Below are 20,416 nucleotides of genomic sequence, written 5' to 3' on the forward strand. Positions count from 1 at the left end.
CGACTTCTTGGTCACATGTGAACTGGATGAAAAGGAGGCCTTTCAGCTTTGAGGTGCTAATTGACAGGTTTCTGGTGAAACTGAACCCGTTAATTGAACCTTGAATGAATTAAATGTTAAATGAGTTGACTTTGGATCAATTAAAGTTTATAATTAATTATCATCAACTAGAAGGAACCAGGTTAACGAGTGTTCACTGATGATCAATTAAATCTGTTTTAATGAATGAAACCTTTCAGCCAATCAGACGACAGCAACACACAAACACACACATGATGTCACGGTTCATCACAGTGATGTCAGCAGAGAGGGGGCGGAGTCAAAGAGCTCTTTCATACAACAGACACAAACCAAAGCCCATTAACAATTAATTAATTAATAATAATTATAATAGTAAATCAATGCTGTCATATGTGGCTTCTTCTTCATCGTCTTCATCGTCATCTTCATCAGTCCTTCATGTCTGGTGAAGTCCACTCAGTCTGTTTCTGCTCAGACACGAAGTGAGTCGTCTAATTAACAGATTAATTGGCGTTTACTCCTGCAGCCTCTAATTAAGACACTAACGATCCACCTAATTAACCTCCAGTCCGTCTACCAGACCTCGCAGCGCCTCCCAGTGTTCATGGGCGTCCCTGTCGGACACTTAAAGTGGCGGCTGAAGTCGGGGGAGTTGGCGAGGGTCCCGATGACTCTGTACCTGGGGGGGCTGTGAGGGTCGGTGACCAGGCCCTCATGAGCGCTCTCTGGTGTCCGGACAGAGCACCACACCTGACAGACAGAAGAGACAGGAAATAAAAGTTTAAACCAGCTAACGTTAGCCTCAAGCGCCTAGGAAGAAGCTAATGTTAGATAATGTTAGCCTAAAGCACCAATAAACCAGCTAATGCTAGCCTAAAGCGCCTATGAAGAAGATAACGTTAGCCTAAAGCTCCTATAAGGTCTAAAGTGCCTATAAACCAGCTAATGTTAGCCTAAAGCACCTGTAAACTAGCTTGCGCTGGTCTAAAGTGCCTATAAAGAAGCTAATGTTAGTCTAAGGCAATAAGCCAGCTAACATTAGCCTAAGGCACCTGTAAACCAGCTAACGTTAACCTAAAGTGCCCATAAACCAGCTAACGTTAGCCTAAAGCACCTGTAAACCAGCTTAAGTTGGCCCAAAGTGCGTATAAAGAAGCTAATGTTAGTCTAAGGCTATAAACCAGCTAACGTTAGTCCATCTGTAAACCAGCTAACGTTAGCCTAAATACCTGTAAACCAGCTAACATTAACCTAAAGCTCCGATTAACCAGCTAACGTTAGCCTAAAGGACCCACAAACAGCTAATGTTATTCTAAATTCTATTCTAAACCATCATGGTGGATCTGGTGGTAGGAACCAAAATGGTGGATGGTGTTTCCTCCCATTGGTCCAGATTGCAGAAGAAGAAGAGGACAGCAACGTCACCTGTGCAAATCCCACGAAGAAGAGCTGGTCGTTGGTCAGGTTGACGGCAGGAAGTCTCTTCTCGTCTCCGTTTCTCTGGATCCAGGAGCGATACGCCTGAAGAAGAAATCAGTCAGTACGTGGATGATGATGAGATGTGACGTTCTGATTCAACCGATGGTTACTGACGTGGTACGCCGCCTTCAGGCCGCCGTTATCTGCGATGTTTTCTCCGAGTGTTTGTTTCCCATTGACGTGTTCTCCGTTGACGGTGTAGTGGCTGTACTGGTCCACCATGCACTCGGTCCTCTGACGAAACGCCTCCACCGACGAGTTCTGCCACCACGGCCTCAGGTTTCCTTCTTTATCGTATTCACGACCTGAAGCGTTAACGAGAAGTCCAACAGAGAACGGAGCGTTCAGTCAGCAGGTCACACAACAACAACAACAACAACTTCAAACCTGTGTCTTTATATAAAACCAGAGAACATGTGACAGGAAGTAAACGGACTCACCCTGATCGTCGAAGGCATGCGTGAGCTCATGACCCATCACCACCCCGATCCCCCCGAAGTTCAACGCCCTGAAAAGTCAAAAGACACAAAGTTACACAAAACCAACAACAACAGACTTGACAAATGTAGATTTAGATGAACTACTAGAGGTCTAAAGTCCTCCCAGCATCTTCCATTAGCAGTGGAGGCTAATCTTTTACAATAAGAGCCTGTATTCCGAAAGCTCCTCAGAGCAGGGTTCTTCCTAGTGGACGAATTTTAAGAAACTTTAATTAGAATCCCTCAAAGTTCAGAGTAGATCCCGAATGACTTAAAGAGAATGAATTTAACGCTACAGACTGGATGGAGCAGGAATCTAATCCCTGAGCCATTTTACCTGGTTAAGACCACATGGATGAAGAGCAACAATGATTTTAAAGTAGACCTAAATGAAATCAATGAAACCACAGCTCCTCACTAACATCACAGCTCCTGTCCTGGAATCGCTCAGCTAGGAGCATCACCAGAGGACCTGGACCTGGAGGAGGACCTGGAGGACCTGGTGGAGGAGCTTTAGGAATACAGGCCCTGGTTCTTAGATCGAGGAGTAATGAATCCTAACTCTCAGACAGACAGGTAGATATGGAGGTGAACAGACTTGGGGTGGTCGTGGGCGTAGAAAGGAGCTTGTAGGATCCCGGCAGGGAAGACGATGCCGTTCTTAGTGGGCATGTAGTAGGCATTAACTGTAGGAGGAGTCATACTCCACCTGGAGGAGCAGAGGAAACAAGGAGAGGAGGAGGATGAGGAGGAGGATGAGGAGGAGGAGGAGGAGGAGTTAATCTGTTGTTTGAACACATCATCTAAACATCCAGGAGTCGTATTCACAAAACGTCTTGCTGTTGATCAAAGAGACTTTTGGTTCCAGGATCTAAAGGTTCCTTTGAATCATGGTTTTGATCAAGACAACAGGAAGTAGAGCCTCATTGGCTGGTTGGAGGGGACGAAGCATCGATACATGAATGTGAGACGGTTCCAATCAGCTGAGATGAAAAGTGACTCGTGATGCCCCTTTTAAACAGCAGTGGGCGCCATCTAGTTTAGAGTTCACTTGTTCACTGTCAGGTCTTCAGACTGGACCAGATCAGCTGAACTTCCTTAAAAAACATGGACATCCCAAACTAGGAACACCTTTTGGTTTATTTGTATTCATTTATTTGCATTTTTTTATTTATTTCTTGTCGTAAAGATATAATATAATTTCACTTTTAATTAGAGGACATATGCGTGTAGATAAAAAGTGATTCTCTTTCATTTCTTAAAAAACTAATTTGTAGTTTTTACAAATGTAAACATACAAGTTTTTTAAATATGCATTCATTACATAGTGTTTTTAAGTTACATCATACCTCAGAAATGTGTTTTTTGTCTGAGAAATAATTAAAGGAATCTTTCAGTCCTCAAAGTCGACAAAGATAATCCAACCAAACACATGAAACTAAAATGTTAGATTAAAATGTTGTTGAGTCCTTGTGTCCAGTGTGTGAGTCTGTGAGTCCGTCAGACTAAATGTTCCTGGTAACAGCTGATCAGGGTCTAATCTGATCCCATTCAGAACAGAATCAGCTGAGTTGTGAGATGTTGGTGGTTTCCTCTCATCTTTTTTTAAGTTTAAATATGTCTAATAATGAGATTTTTTTTTACCAGTTGCATATAGAATTTATAGACACGCACTTACACAGAACTTTTAACATTTATTGCCCCTCAGACCCCGACTGGTAGATATATGCTGCTTTCACATCGGCTAAAGTGCCTTCAGAGATCAGTCTTTATGGGAGAAGATCAAAACTTGTTTTTGAGCTGAAGCATCTACACTGATCCAGTCTGTCAGGAAGTAGAGTCGTAATGTAACAGGCAGATATGAGTCAGAGAGAAAAACCCGGGTCGACCCGGTTCAACCAGTGACGGCTGCAGCTTTTCCTCCACATCTCTCTGCTGGTGTGGGCTTGGTTTGTGTATAAACTGAACACGGCCTCTGATTGGCTTATCGTGAAAGTCACTGCACCTTAGCCAATCACCATCACCTATGCGGTTGTTTGGCTCCTCCCTCCTCTGTTCTCGGCTCCCTTGGCTGAGAAGTAACGCGCCCTTTAAAATAACACGCCGTTTATTTTAAAGCCGTTACTCCCATCACTGGTGAGGAGACGGTGCCGGAGTCTTCGTTTCTGTTAATCGTCATATTCTCAGTTTAAATGTTTAAATGGAGGTTTTAACTTTAACTCACTCTGACTACTTTCACGACTTGTGTGTCGTTTTTATGCAGGACACTAATGGTCGGTGGTGTTTAACTGTTAGCAGTTTATTTTTTTGTGAATACGAGTCCTGAACAAACTCTGTGTTTTATTTGGTTACTGGTCTTTGTTGGGGGTCTTCCTCAGCTGGTCGGCCATCACTCGCGCTGAGAAGTTATAGAAATTCAACATGTTCTGGAAGAAGCTGTCCTCAGACACCTCATACTGAAACACATGAAACACACCAGTGTTTTAACAGCAGGGGGCAGCAGAGAACCACAGGAACTCTTAGACCAACACTCACCCCGTCATAAACGTCGTCCAGCTCTTTGGGATCCAGGATGAATTCTGGGAAGCCGATCATGTCGTAGATTGCGTCTGCCTGAGGAGGGACAGACAGGAAGAGACTTTAACAGTTTCTTGTCCTGGATCAAGAGCGTCCACCTGGACACATGTCCGTCTACCTTGTCTATGGCAGCCTGTCTCGTCTGGTCGTCCATCCAGCTGAGTCGGTCCAGAGATTCTTTAAACGCCGTGCGGATTTCGTTGATCATTTCCTCGGCCTGTGACAGAGACAGAGAGACGGGACCGGATCAGAACCAGGACCAGAGACCAGAGACCAGAGGCCAGAGACCAGAGGCCAGAGACCAGAGGCCAGACAATGGGTTCTGAAGGTAGAGACTCACAATCTCTTTACTGTGTTTGTCGAATGTTGCCTTGACGAAGAGCGACCCTAGAGCGAAGCCCAACGTGTCGTCAGTGTTTCCGATACAGGTCTGCCAGCGGGGGGTACAGGACTGCACCAAGACAAAACCAGTCAGAACCAGTCAGATCCAGTCAGAACCAGTTGGAGAGAGCTGGTTAGCAGTTAGTTAGGGATTAACAGAGAGGAGTTACAACCGGTTATGACCAGTTAGAAAAGTAATCTAATTCTGGTCAGTAACACTAGGAAAAGAAAGAATCCAGTTAGAACCAGCACGAACCAGTTGGAACCAGTTAGAACCAGTTCGAACTAATCAGAACTAGATAGAGACAGTTAGAAACAGTTAGAACCGGTTAGAACCCCAGTTAGAACCAGCTGGAACCAGTTGGAACTAATTAGAACTAGATAAAAACAGTTAGAACTGGAACCAGTTGGAACCAGCGGTCTTTGGACAGAAGTACCTTTTTGGTCCCGTAGAGACTCTCCAGCAGTTTGTCCTGAGCGTTCTCGAAGCGCTGGTCCAGACTGGCGACACTCTTCTGAACCAGAGTCCACATCATGTAGTTGTTGAGCAGACTGGAGGCACAAAGAGACACAGAGTCAACCTCACCCCCCCACAACAACATTTAGAGCTAAACATGAGTTTGTCTTAATCACTGTAAACTGTTTCAAGTTATTTCCTGTTAATATATTTCTAAATCTAAACATCTTCCTTTAACAACGGCGGCCATTTTGCTTGACTACGTCACTGTCTGTCACCGCATGAAGCCCCGCCCACATGATCAGAATTGGCATGGCAGATCTGTGCTGGAGCATAATGTCAATGTTAATGGTGAGATGCTAATGGTAAGATGCTAATGGTGATGCTAATTCCGGGGCTAATCTTTGCTGGAGCCAGACTCTTGAACAACTTGTCGTTTTCTACATTTCCCCATCTCTGATGGATCTTTGAGTCTTTGTGTCGAATTTATTTTCTTTCTCTTGTTGTTTCTGCATCAGCGCTTCTTTTCTTTTTTTTTTAGCTTCAGACCACCAAACTCCAGACTTCATGATGTGTTATAACTCATCCAACATCTGGACTTTCTGCTACAAAAACAATCAGCATGAGGCTGAGGCCTGGGTTAGTGTTAGAGGGTTAGAGGGTTAGAGAGTTAGAGGGTTAGAGAGTTAGAGGGTCGGAGGGTTGGAAGGTTGGAGGGTTAGAGGGTTAGAGGGTTAGAGGTTAGAGGGTTAGAGGGTTAGAGGGTTAGAGGGTTTGAGGGTTAGAGGGTTAGAGGTTAGAGGGTTAGAGGGTTAGAGGGTTAGAGGGTTTGAGGGTTAGAGGGTTAGAGGGTTAGAGGGTTAGAGGGTCGGAGGGTCGGAGGGTTAGAGGGTTAGAGGGTTAGAGGGTTTGAGGGTTAGAGGGTTAGAGGTTAGAGGGTCGGAGGGTTAGAGGGTTAGAGGGTTAGAGGGTTAGAGGGTTAGAGGGTTAGAGGGTTAGAGGGTTAGAGGTTAGAGGGTTAGAGGGTTAGAGGGTTAGGGGGTTAGAGGGTTAGAGGGTTGGAAAAGGGAATGTGTGATAACCTACCGATAACAAATTTGCCATTTTGCGATAAACGTGATAAACACAAATTGTTGACGTACTCGACGTCCTCTGAGTCATAGCTCACCTGTAATAATTTCATAATGTACTAATCTAATGAGCAGAGTAGAATAACGGTCCAGAGGAAGGAGGAGGAGAAGTGAGATCTAAACAAGGCTCCTCATCAGTAACATCTATTCCATCATGTATACGACAAGAGCCAGTAAACGAGAGAGGAGGAAGCAGACACATCCTCCAGTAAATTAAAAACTAAAACAAAAAAATAAAGCTAAGCTGAACACTGCCGACGTATTCAGTCTGTTCAGTATGAGAAGCACAACTTCAACCTGTAGCTAACCCGTTATTGTAGGACACAAGAAGACTGTTTTACTTTTAATGTTCCTGAGTTAAATCCAGATGAATGAATGCCTCATATCTGGTTCCTGATCTCATATCTGGCTCCTGGTCCTTAAACTAATGTAAACATGTATTTGTCACATTAGAACATCATCGACATCATCACATTAGAAACATTAGGACACTAGTTCTTCTTCATGGTTCCTGATAAACCAGGTCAGAGGGGGACCTTGTAGACCACATTAGACCCTGATTAGACCTGACAATGTTTCCTTAATCTTCTCTGATTGGCTCAATGAAAACCACATGACAATAAACCTCACAGAAAGGAACCAGAACACTAAGTTACCACATATGGTTCCTGGTTCCTACAGAGTGTTAAACAGCTTTAATAACTGCACTAACTGGTCAGTATCATCTTAGAGCTCTCAAGAAACAGAACAGGGGTTTAGGGTCAGGGGGGTTGGAGGCGGGGTTTAGGATTAGGGGGGTTGGAGGCGGGGTTTAGGGTTAGGGGGTTGGAGGCGGCGTTAAGGGTTGGGGGGTTGGAGACGGGGTTTAGGGTTAGGGGGGTTGGAGGCGGGGTTTAGGGTTAGGGGGTCAGAGGCGGGGTTTAGGGTTAGGGGGATTGGAGGCGGGTTTAGGGTTAGGGGGTTGGAGGCGGGGTTTAGGGTTGGGGGGTTGGAGGCGGGGTTTAGGGTTAGGGGGGTCAGAGGCGGGGTGTAGGGTTAGGGGGGTTGGAGGCGGCTAACCTGCGGTCGGTCTTGTTGATGAGCTCGGACACCTGCTGCAGGTATTCTCTGCCGTAGAGGACGACGGGCTCGGTGTCGTTGAGCTCCAGAGGAGACAGAGAGGAGGACAGGTAGTCCAACCAGTCCACCGCTGGAGCCAGCAGCTGCAACGGAAACAGACGTCAACATACCAACGTCAGCTCTATGAAAACCTCCAGAGACACAGATTCTCAGGAATGCACTCGTTTTATTAAACTATACACAGACGTCTTGTCTCCATTAAACAGATCTTAACTTCCTGACCCCACCGCTGCCAGGAAGTCATTAATCCTCAGCGTGGGAGCAGACTGCACCACCCGAGGGGGAGATGCTGAGATAAAAACCAATCCCTGCTGTCGGCTTCAGAACTTCTTTAAGGCTGTTTTCCTCCAGCAGAGGGCGACAAACCTTCACATTTGTTCTACGAGCCGAGAGACATTTGGACTGATCTTCATTAATGTGAAATTAAAAATCTGATGATTTTATTTCAGACTGAATCTCAGTTCAGCCACATTAGGCCTCAGGCTGCATTAAACCAAGACATTTTTCACAACACAACACAACAGATTATCCCACTGGATCAGGAAACATTGAACAAAACAGAGACGGCTCAAACTCGTCGTCTACATCAGTGGTTCTTTTTGGTCCAGGACCTCCTGCATATTTCTGATCTACACTGAGAACGATGGTGGGAACACTTTAACAGACAGACTGTGTGAGGAATGTACGTTATCTGTCTATCGGGCTGAAGGCTACAGCTTCTGGAGGCGACTTTGGGAATCAGAAGAGGACCTAAATAAGGAGGCAAATCCCAGAGGATGGCCTCATAAAGGAAACTGTTCCAGTGTTCTACGGTGGTGCGGAGAAGGCCGACCAGAACTCTCACATGAGCTGCAGAGATGAGCACGGAAACCAGAAACCGTTATAAATCTAATGCTGCACGATCCACTGAAGCCACCATCTCCAGAGAGGAAAGATTCTGGTTCTAGTTTTAGTTCTGTTTCTTCAGGTTCTATCCAAAAAGTTTTTAAAAAAGCAACAGGACTCTTTGAGTTTCACCCGAGTAGCTTCTTCAGTTCTGCGGGACTGGTTCCAGTTCTGGTTCTAGTCCTGGTTCTAGTTCTGGTTCTAGTTCTGGTTCTAATCCTGATCCTGGTTCCAGGGTCAGCTGACCAGGGCAACCATAAATATAAACAAAGACAACATGGAGAGCGAGCACAGAACCGTTAAGCCTCATCTTCATCATTTATATAATAACCTGTTATCTAACCTCTCTCCCTCTCTAGATACAGGCACATAGCAACCGCTCTGGCAACAGTCGCCATGGCGACCCTGAGAGAGAGAGAGAGAGAGAGAGGGAAAGAGAGAGGGGAAGGAAGGAAGGAAGGAAAGAAGGAAGGAAGGAAGGAAGGCAGGCTTCTGGTTCTAGTTCTGGTTCTAATGCCTGTCTGTTGCTGTGTCGTCCAGCTGATGTTCGTTCCATCAGGAACTTCTGATTGTCTGGTTCTGGTTCCTGGTTCTCACCTGAAGATCAGCGATGGTGACCTTGTGGTACATCTTCTCCTCGTCTCGGCGCTGGTCCTGGGGGACGGTGAAGTTGGCGAGTGCCGTCTCAAACTCCAGAATCTGCTGCATCTGCTGCTGGGTTGAGCTCCTCTCGCCCCCCAGGAGCATTCCCAGCTCCACCATGTAGTCCAGGTACGCCACCAGCACCTAGAGGGGCACATGAAACGTATGTGTCAAGGGTTCTCAGCTATCCTTCCAGTCTGTAATAAAGTTCTTAAGCCAGTTTCAGTAGTTTCTAGATGTTTCCTCTGCTTGATGCAGCCAATGATTTGACCCTTCTCCCGCAGACTAACATCTCCTCCACCAGATTAACATCTCCTCCACCAGATTAAATCCCACCAACTACATCTCCTCCCAACATCTCTAGACACTAACATCTCCTCCTCCACACATCTCCACAACTAACATCTCCTCCACCAGACTAACATCTCCTCCACCAGACTAACATCTTCTAGACCAGACTAACATCTCCTCCACCAGACTAACATCTTCTAGACCAGACTAACATCTCCTCCTCCAGACTAACATCTCCTCCACCAGACTAACATCTCCTCCACTAACATCTTCTGTGTCTTTACACGTGGTTGGTGAAGAAATGAGAAGCTCCTCGTTGCATCAGTTGGTCTTAAAGAACTTGTTGAACTAATGATCCACCAGGAGGCTCCCTTAGCAGCAGCTAAGCTAAGCTAAGCTAAGCTAGCTGGAACTGCACGTTAAGGTGAGATAGAAAAGTCCAGATTACATCTTTCTTCCTCTATCTGTCCTTCTCCACCTCTAAGTAAATCACCAGCCCCATGACATCACAGTACCACAAGATGGCACCGCCCATGCTAATAAACACATGACATCACCAAGTAGCTCCTCCTCCTCTCATAACATATGTCAATAGTTTATATATTGTTGATAAGAGCAGAGCTCCACCTCCACCTCCACCTCCACCAACACACCTTCAGCTTTGTGGGTTCTCACCTTCTCATTGGCTGTCTTGTTGAGGTAATAGTCCCTGGACGGCAGGAAGAGCCCTGATTGGTCCACCTGCACGGATCAACAGGTTAAACCTCAGCTCATCTAGGCTTTTTGTTGTGGTTCTAGATCTGATTCAGTTTCTGGTCCAATTTCAGCTTCTAGTCCAGTTTCAGGTTCTAATTCAGGTTCTACTTCTATGTTTCTAGTTGTAATTCTGGTTCTAGTTCTGGTTTCTGGTTCTACTTCAGTGTTTCTTGTTCTGGTTCTAGTTCAGGTTCTACTTCTGTGTTTCTTGTATTGGTTCTGATTCTGGTTTCTGGTTCTACTTCAGTGTTTCTTGTTCTGGTTCTAGTTCTAGTTGAGGTTCTATTTCTGTGTTTCTTGTCGTGGTTAAAGTTCAGGTTCTACTTTTGTTTGTAGTTGTAGTTCTGGTTTCTGGTTCTACTTTTGTGTTTCTAGTCACAGTTCTGGTTCTGGTTTCTGGTTCTATTTCTGGGTTTCTTGTCATGGTTAAAGTTCAGGTTCTACTTTTGTGTTTCTAGTCACGGTTCTGGTTCTAGTTCAGGTTCTCCTTCTGTGTTTCTTGTTGTGGTTCTGGCTGTGGTTCCTGGGTGATCCGGTTTACCTGGATGACGTTGCTATTGGAGTTTTTGGAGTCGGTGCTGACTCCGACACTGAAGAACGGCTGAGCTCTGTACGGACCTGACACCACCTTCAGGACCTCCATGAAGTTGTCTTTGTCCCAGGGGCCCGTCATGTTCCACCCGCCGATCTGAGACCACGAAAACACCAAAAAAACACTTCCTGTCATAAATGATCATGTGACCAGCCTCAGAGATTTGGCACAAAATGGCCGACGATGACTCAGACAGTTTCCTGCTCTCCCTCAGAAATTAATTTTAACTACCTGTCTCCAGAAACTGTTCTAGCTCTGGTTCTACTTCTAGTTTAGTTATTGGCTCCAGTTCAGGTTCTAGTTCTAGTTCAATTTCAGGTTCTAGCCCTGGTTCCAGTTCAGGTTCTAGTTCTAGTTTCTAGTTCTAACTTTAGTTTAGTTATTGGTTCCAGTTCAAGTTCTAGTTCAGGTTCTAGTTCAATTTCTGGTTCTAGTTCTAGTTTAGTTATTTGTTCCAGTTCAGGTTCTAGTTCTAGTTCAATTTTAGGCTGTAATTCTGGTTCTAGCTCTGGTGCAGTTACTGGTTCTAGTTCCGGTTTAGCTATTCTTTCTAGTTCAGGTGCTAGTTCTGGTTCTGGTTCAGTTTCAGGCTCTAGTTCTGGCGTTGCCGTGGTGACAGGGTGGGTTACCTTGGCGATGAGGTCGATGAGAGGCTGAGCCCCGAGCTCCTCGATCCTCTGAGTGTTGAGACAGGACAGGTAGTAGGACTGAGTCTTCCTCTCCGCTTCACTGCTGCCGTTGAACGTCCCGTTTTCTGAGGGGACAAAGGACACGGCTTCAGGTTCAGGTTCTAGTTCAGGTTCTGGTTCTGGTTCCGGTTCTGGTGCTCCCCGTCCTACCTAACAGGTGTTTGAGCAGGGCCTGGTTCTGCTCCCAGATGCTGTTGAAGGTGGACCAGCGGGACCGTCCGTCCGGCAGCGGGTTCTTCCTCATCCAGCCTCCACAGGAGAACTGGTAGAAGTCGTAGCAGGGGTCTGCGGTGCGGTCCATGGCCTCCACCATCTGACTGGCCACCGTGATGCACGCCTCCGACAGGCACAGGCCACGCCCACTGTCTGCAAGGCATCATGGGAGGGAGCAGAGCCCAGAGAGAAGAGAAGGAAGGACGGGTGGATTCAGTTTCAGGTTCTAGTTCAGGTTCTGGTTCTGGTTCTGGTTCCTTACCTGAGCTGAGTCCCAGGCCCAGTAGCAGCAGACAGGCCATCAGAGCGAGGAGAGCAGCCAGGAGGAGAACCGACAGGAGAACCTCCAGCTGGGTTCTCCTCCCCAGGAGGTCCACCCCTCCCTTCCTGAAGCCCACCTGAGAGAGATGGAGTTACCACAGTTAAATACAGGAAGAAGGGCTACTGTTAGCCAGGATGCTAGGAAGGGCTACTGTTAGCTAGGATGCTAGGAAGGGCTACTGTTAGCCAGGATGCTAGGAAGGGCTACTGTTAGCTAGGATGCTAGGAAGGGCTACTGTTAGCCAGGATGCTAGGAAGGGCTACTGTTAGCTAGGTTGCTAGGAAGGGATACTGTTAGCCAGGATGCTAGGAAGGGCTACTGTTAGCTAGGTTGCTAGGAAGGGATACTGTTAGCCAGGATGCTAGGAAGGGCTACTGTTAGCTAGGTTGCTAGGAAGGGTTATTGTTAGCTAGGATGCTAGGAAGAGCTACTGTTAGCCAGGATGCTAGGAAGGGCTAATGTTAGCCAGGATGCTAGGAAGGGCTAATGTTAGCCAGGATGCTAGGAAGGGCTACTGTTAGCTAGGTTGCTAGGAAGGGATACTGTTAGCCAGGATGCTAGGAAGGGCTACTGTTAGCTAGGTTGCTAGGAAGGGATACTGTTAGCCAGGATGCTAGGAAGGGCTACTGTTAGCTAGGTTGCTAGGAAGGGATACTGTTAGCTAGGATGCTAGGAAGGGCTACTGTTAGCCAGGATGCTAGGAAGGGCTAATGTTAGCCAGGATGCTAGGAAGGGCTACTGTTAGCTAGGTTGCTAGGAAGGGATACTGTTAGCCAGGATGCTAGGAAGGGCTACTGTTAGCTAGGTTGCTAGGAAGGGATACTGTTAGCCAGGATGCTAGGAAGGGCTACTGTTAGCTAGGATGCTAGGAAGGGCTACTGTTAGCCAGGATGCTAGGAAGGGCTACTGTTAGCTAGGTTGCTAGGAAGGGATACTGTTAGCCAGGATGCTAGGAAGGGCTACTGTTAGCTAGGTTGCTAGGAAGGGATACTGTTAGCCAGGATGCTAGGAAGGGCTACTGTTAGCTAGGATGCTAGGAAGGGCTACTGTTAGCCAGGATGCTAGGAAGGGCTACTGTTAGCCAGGATGCTAGGAAGGGCTAATGTAAGCCAGGATGCTAGGAAGGGCTACTGTTAGCTAGGTTGCTAGGAAGGGATACTGTTAGCCAGGATGCTAGGAAGGGCTACTGTTAGCTAGGATGCTAGGAAGGGCTACTGTTAGCCAGGATGCTAGGAAGGGATACTGTTAGCTAGGATGCTAGGAAGGGCTACTGTTAGCTAGGATGCTAGGAAGGGCTACTGTTAGCCAGGATGCTAGGAAGGGATACTGTTAGCTAGGATGCTAGGAAGGGCTACTGTTAGCCAGGATGCTAGGATGCTACTATCAGCTGTTTGTATTTCTATCTGTAATTCAGTCTTTATTGTGAATTACTTTCTTTATTTCAGGCTCCAGTCACCACATTTAAAAACATTCCTGCCTCCACTGACCTCCACTCTGTCAGGAGACGAGGAGGCCTCAGCAGGAGCATCCGACACCTCCTCCTCCTCCTCCTCCAACGTAGCTCGCTTATAGCTGGACATCTGCAGGAGGAGACAGAGGAAGACAAACGACCATGAGAGAAAAGACTTTCACTGGGAGGAGGAGGAGGAGGAGGAGGAGAGGGAGGACAGGAGGAGAGCAGGAGGAGGAGGAGGAGGATGATGGTAGGGGGGTAGGGGGCTGGGGGTCTCAGCCTGAGGAGGCGTAGAGCTGTTCAGATCAGATAAACCTCCTCTTCCTGTGTTTACTCCTGGAGGAGTCATCTTGAGTCTGCAGCATAAACAGAGCAGAGCTCCACCCACTCCAGAGGAGGAGGACAACGCACACATCCAGCACCTCCTCCTCCTAACGCTGCGCTGGGTTACCATGGAAACCACTGCACCACACAGCACAGACATTGATGCTATTAGCATGTTAGCTCTGATAGAGGAGGAGTGGGAGAGGGCGGAGGAGGAGAATGAGCAGGAGGTGTCCTCATACTTCAGACTAGTTGATCTGGAACAAACTCCTCCTCCTCCTCCTCCTCCTCCTCCTCCCTCTTTAATTGATGACGCACACTGAGGGGGAGAGGGGGGGCTGGTTGCTAGGAGACAGGAGTGTGTGTGTTATATCATGTGTGTGTGTAATTAGATAATGTGTTTGAATCATCTCCATTCAGCTCTAATGGACCCATTATATAACCTGTCTCTGTCCCTCTGTCCCTCTGTCCCTCTGTCCCTCTGTCTCTGTCTCTGTCTGTTTGACTCCTGGCGGGGGTGTGCTGGTCTCCTACTGTCCCTGTAAACGTGATGCTAAAGCTCGATAACATCTAGTAGCATGGACCAGAGCCTGGGATGTCCACTGGAGACTAGAGAGAGTCCTCTACAAAGACCTGGACAGCAGAGACATGGACATGGACTATACGTGTTAGGCTAACATTAGCTCTTTAGCATAGCTCTTTGATATTAGCTGTGCTGATATCTAAACAGGGGCCAAAGCTAAGAACCTGGATGTGGTTACAGACCTGAAGCGTTTTTAAAACCAGCAGGTAGCATCACAAACAAAAGAGAGAATGACAGAGGCTGAAACACAGCAGCTGTCTCCTCTGGACTGTGGCGCAGACAGGACCAGCATCACCACCTGTGTCATAGATTTATCTTTTATTTATTACTTATACAAAAGGTTTTATCAGTAGATTTTTTAGATTAATTATTTATTTTTATTCCCTGGTGTTTAACCCGAGTCTGCCCTGGTCTGGTGCTGTTAGTGTTTTTATTGTTTTTAACTGTTTTGTGTCTTATGCTCTTATTTTACCCGCGTACAAACTTCATTTTCGCTGTAGCTGAATTTTCTGAAGTGGTATTTAAATAAAACTGAGGTGAATATTCCTGCTGAGCCATGGCACTGAAGTTTCATTTTGATGGAAATCTAAGTGATAAATAAAGTCTCACGTCTAAGTCGGGTTAGGGTTAACGTTAGCGTGATGACATTAACGTGATGACGTTAGCGTGATGACGTTAGCGTCATGATGCGGCTCTATTTGGCTCTTGGTCTGTGGAAAAGCAAACCAGTTCTTTGGAGGCATCAGGAACCAGTTAAGCACCGATCCAGGAACTCAAACTGTTTTGGAACCAGTTTGGAACCAGGTTGGAACAAGTTAAGCAACGATCTAGCACCAAGTTCTTTTTGGGGTAGTTGGTGCTTGCTTGGAACCAGTTTAGAACCAGTTTAGAACCAGTTTAGAACCTGTTTAGAACCAGTGCTTAGGTGGTGTAAATACACAGAACCGGTGCTAAGTCAGGCTCTGGCTCTGAACCAGCCTTGGTTGAAAAAAAAAGGGAGACGAACGAGAAGAAGCAAAACGAGTCTTCGTCCTTTAACTGCTTCACGACCTCAGCATCTACAGGTCATCACCATGGCAATCTCCTCCTCCTCCTCCATCCCCAAGGATGTGAACACATCACCAGTCAACGACTCCACCGTGAACTCTGCTTCTCTGTGAGAGTTTCTAAACTATGGAATAAAGAACCGTCTGACATAAGAAACCAGACCTCTGACAATACGTTTAGTCTCCGGCTAAAGAACCTGAAGAACCACACATGTGAACTACTCCTCTGTTTCTGTTCTCATCTGATGTTCTGATTTACTTTGATTTTCTCAGATATGATAATGGTTCTTAAAACATCTTACAAACTAGCCAGCTGGCTAACATTGGTACATAACTATTAAGATGATTCATGTACAATGTCATTGTTTTAAATAAATGAAATGAAGAAGATAGAGAGAAAGAAGAAAAATAAAGAGAAGAAGAAGAGGAGGAGGAAGATGGAGAGGGTGATGAAGGTCAGAGGGCTGACCCCGACTCTCTGTCTCTCTGGGGTCTCGGTTTGTTTTGTTGCTCAGATGGAAACTGGGCGTCTTAAGACAGGAAGTCACAGAGCTGCAGACAGGAAACGGTGGAGGCTGCCCGGCCCTCGCGCTCTCACGCTGCCAGCTGAACCGAAAGAGTTAAAGGAGCCCCCAGTCATTCTGGCTCTCTCTCATTTCAGTCCACTCTGAATCTGGTCCAGTTTAAAACGACACATTCAAAGATTTAAAGACTTTATTGTCATGTGCTCAGTGTAGAAACATGTTTCCCAGGACAATACATTCTTCTTTTTTGCCATCAACCCAGATGCCTAAAAATATAAAAAGACTTAGAAATTGAATATAAAAGTATTCGATTAATACAAAATATAGCTCAAATATCAATGTGCTACTAGGAATGAATGCCGTCAACTAGAGGTGAAAAGGTGAACAGTGATTTGATCTGAGTCCATGACTCTAGAATCCTGTCAGATACCAAACGATACGATGTGATATGATACGATACGATACGATACGATACAATACGATACAATACGATACAATACGATACGAAACGATACGAAACGATGTGATACGATGTGATACGATACGATGTGATACGATACGATGTGATACGATACGATGTGATACGATACAATGTGATACGATACGATACGATGTGATACGATACAATGTGATACGATATGATACAATACGATGTGATATGATACAATGTGATACGATACAATGTGATACCATACGATAAAATGTGATACGATACGTGATACGATACGATACGATGTGATACGATATGATACGATGTGATACGATACGATGTCATACGATATGATACAATGTGATACGATACGATACGATACAATGTGATACGATACGGTACGATGTGATACGATACGATGTCATACGATACGATACAATGTGATACGATAGGATGTGATACGATACGATATGATACGATACGATACGATATGATACGATACAATGTGATACGATACGATACGATGTGATATGATACGATACGATGTGATACGATACGATACAATGTGATACGATACGATACGATGTGATATGATACGATACGATACGATACGATACGATGTGATATGATACGATACGATACGATACGATACGATGTGATACGATACGATACGATACGATACGATGTGATGTGATACGATTCGATAGGATGTGATACGATACGATACAATGTCATACGAAACGATACAATGTGATATGATACGATACGATGTGAAACTATACGATGTGATACGATATGATAGAACACGATACGATACGATACGATGTGATACGAAACGATGTGATAAAATACGATACGATAGGATACAAAACAGCAAAATATAACAAATTTAACTCCATGATTCACTTTAATCACATAAATGTGTGTTTTATTAATCTTTTTTTGCGATTTTGAGTCTGAATGTAAACTCTCGAGGGCTTTTCTGTCCCTGACCTCGTCTTCTCAGGAGTGGGAGCTGATAATCTGTGAACTGGCCAAACCAGACGGTCCTCTGGAAGCTGGAACAGGTGACGCCTCATTTTAACCGTCTGTGACTTCCTCATATCTTTGTTGGACGTTTCCTGGAAACTGATTTCCTTCAAGGAGCGGCTCCATTTGAACTCCAACAAAGAGGAGTCACTCATCTGTTCATTAGCAGAGACTCTGGCCGCGGTCAATCATCATCTACAGTGTGTGTCATTAACCACTAAGTACTGCAACAAGGGATCAGGACTGGACAGAGCAAAGATTATTTTCTCTGTTCTGATTTCTAGCTTTGTCAAAGCAACAGAAACCAAAACCTTGAAATTAGTGTAAAAGACGCACCAGCAGCTAATTAGTGACATTAGTGGGAAATGATCTGATTTGATAGAAAACAAAACAATACAAAACGATTTAATTTAATTTGATATGAAACAGCAAGAAAAAATACAATGTGTTACAAAATAGTAAATGACACATTAGGAAATGATCAGATACAAAATAAATAAATAAACTATGTAATGTGACACACAAATAGAACTTCCTGGTACTTTTTAAACATATGATGATGATAAAGAATCTTAAGACAGAGACGGTGATGTTAAATGAAAAACTGAATAAATGGAACGAGCAGCTCAGCTCCCTCATCAAAGAATAAATAAACGTCTACATGAACTTAAATGTGATTTAAGACAAAGAAAAATGAATATAATGGTAAAATGTTCAGGTAACTGAATTTTATCTCAGAGCAAAAAGCTGCATTTATTATTTTCAGGTTCAGATGCTGAATTTTAGAAGATAAACTGTCTCAAAGAGAGATGGCTCTGTATGAGAACCTCCATGTTCACCTGATCTAAGGTAAATATCAGTTTATACGCTGATGATTCTCTAATTTATCAGAGTTGCACCTGAACACACTAGTTTTCTACGTTTCTGTCCATCACCAAATTATCTTTACTGGAGAAGAATCCGTTCCCAACATGAAGATAAACTTTACTATAATAAATCATTTCCCATGACTGACTTTCTTAAAAAAAGGGGGAGCTCACACTGAAAAAAACGCTTTTGGATAAAATGGTGTTTCTGTAAAGAGCAGTCAGATCTGGACCCGTCTTCCTCTCTCCGTGAGGGAGTGTCCCACATTAAACCCATTACACTGAAACCAAACCAGTCCTGTAACGACTGACTTTTGATTTCTTAGTGACGCCCTGTCTGTGATGGGGTCTTATTGGATCTACTGTTCTATGTCTCATCATGTGTTTGTGTTACCTGTTGCTTGAATCTGGTATATTTAGGGCTATTGCTGCCTGGATGCATGTTCATTAATGAACACACATAAATAAATACATGTTCTGGACTGAGGGCCTTGTTTTGGTTACAGTCTCAGATTTTTAGTAGAAAAAAAAAACAAACTACAGATAAACACTTGTTGATGAATCCAGTTTAACGCTCTAGACCGTCTCTAGTTTGAAGAACCAGAACCAGAACCAGAACCTTCATGTGCAAATAATCAGAAGTTAATTAAACACAGAACAAGAAGAAGATGGTTTTTATTATGTCTGGTAACAGGAAGTCTCTTCTTCTTCTTCTCTGGTGTTATTGATCTGCAACCTGTTTGATCGGTGACGTCAGCACAGAGGTGAACCCTGACGTCACGCACAGCTGCCAATCATAGCAGTGATTGGCAGGTGGTACTGCGACAGTGTGCACGCGCGTGCACGTGGGCGTGTGCGTGAATGTTGCGTTAGCGCGCGCGTGTGTGTGTGTGTGTGTGTGTGTGTGTGTGTGTGTGTGTGTGTGTGTGTACTCACGGTGTTCCGGAGGTCCTGCAGGGCTACGCTCATCCTGGAGGCTCCGTCCCCGAAAACACAGCGCTACCGACGGCCACTCCGCCGGCCCATCCTCCCGGGGTGTCCGTCCGACTGTGTCCCTCTGTCCTTGTCTCTGTCCCTGTCTCTGTGTCTGTCCTCCTCCTTTTGTCCGTGCAGTAGCAGCAGGAGGACGTTTCTCTGCTCCCTCTCTCTCCCTCTCTCTCTGTGTCTCTCGCTCTCTCCTCAGACCCCGCCCATCCAACCAGCCTCTTCCTCTCATAAACAAACACACCCCGAGACACAGAGAGACTGACGTCATCCAGACGTCACCTCCTCCACCCATCCATCCATCACCCCCGGTCTATCTATCTATCTATCTATCTATCTATCTATCTATCTATCTATCTATCTATCTATCTAACGACTCCTCTTCTCTTTGTCATAAATAAAGACTTTTTAATGTGTCTCTTTCTACATCCAGGACCAATCAGATTCAGTCTGAGACGAGATGAACCAGATCAACCTGAAGAACCAGGAACCAGGAACCAAGAACCAGGAATTTAAATGACAGCGGGACCCTGTTCACAATCAGAATCAGAATCAAGATCAGGATCAGGATCAGGATCAGGATCAGAATCAGAATCAGAATCAGAATCAAGATTAGGATCAGGATCAGAATCAAGATCAGGATCAGAATCTGAATCAGGATCAGGATCAGGATCAGGATTTATCATCACTCCACAGAAGCACAGTGAAATTAAAAGCTCAGCCTTTAAAGAGCAGATTAAAGTAGTAAAGTGTTGAAGTGGAGCTGAGGAGCAGAGCTCAGAGGTGCAGCCTGTTCAAGTCCCTTATAAGGAACAACAGATAGAACAACACAAAGACAACACAAAACACAACAACACTAAACGTAAACATGACTGACTATGAGGAATATTTATGTTACTGAGTAATAAATATATAAAAATAAAATAAATAAATAAAAATAAGATGTATGGACGAAAAAATGATGATGATGATGATGATGATGATGGTGATGGTGATGAAGATGAAGATGATGATGATGATGATGATGATGATGAAGATGATGATGAAGATGAAGATGAAGCCTGAAGATTCTCCGTTAAATTAAATCTTTCAGAAAAATACACACAGATTTTCTTTCTTCTAGTAAATAAAATAAATAAAAAGA

General features: G+C 45.0%; 1 protein-coding gene across 1 annotated transcript; it reads right to left on the reverse strand.

Moving 5' to 3' along the window:
- Positions 1-192: 192 nt before the first annotated feature.
- Positions 193-19,470, reverse strand: ece2b (endothelin converting enzyme 2b). The gene is made up of 19 exons (XM_047594340.1): positions 19,225-19,470; positions 13,521-13,613; positions 11,974-12,109; positions 11,649-11,864; positions 11,439-11,563; positions 10,759-10,905; positions 10,137-10,202; positions 9,126-9,314; positions 7,584-7,726; positions 5,375-5,489; positions 4,897-5,007; positions 4,675-4,773; positions 4,515-4,592; positions 4,332-4,435; positions 2,578-2,688; positions 1,941-2,008; positions 1,615-1,805; positions 1,447-1,542; positions 193-771 (listed from the first exon to the last, which is right to left on the reverse strand). Exons 1-19 carry the CDS (start codon positions 19,255-19,257, stop codon positions 595-597), a joined length of 2,298 nt encoding a protein of 765 aa, XP_047450296.1. The 5' UTR covers positions 19,258-19,470; the 3' UTR covers positions 193-594.
- Between the last annotated feature and the right edge of the window lie 946 nt (positions 19,471-20,416).

This window comes from Mugil cephalus, chromosome 9 (genome assembly GCF_022458985.1).
Source record: "Mugil cephalus isolate CIBA_MC_2020 chromosome 9, CIBA_Mcephalus_1.1, whole genome shotgun sequence".
NCBI classification, from domain to species: Eukaryota; Metazoa; Chordata; class Actinopteri; order Mugiliformes; family Mugilidae; genus Mugil; species Mugil cephalus.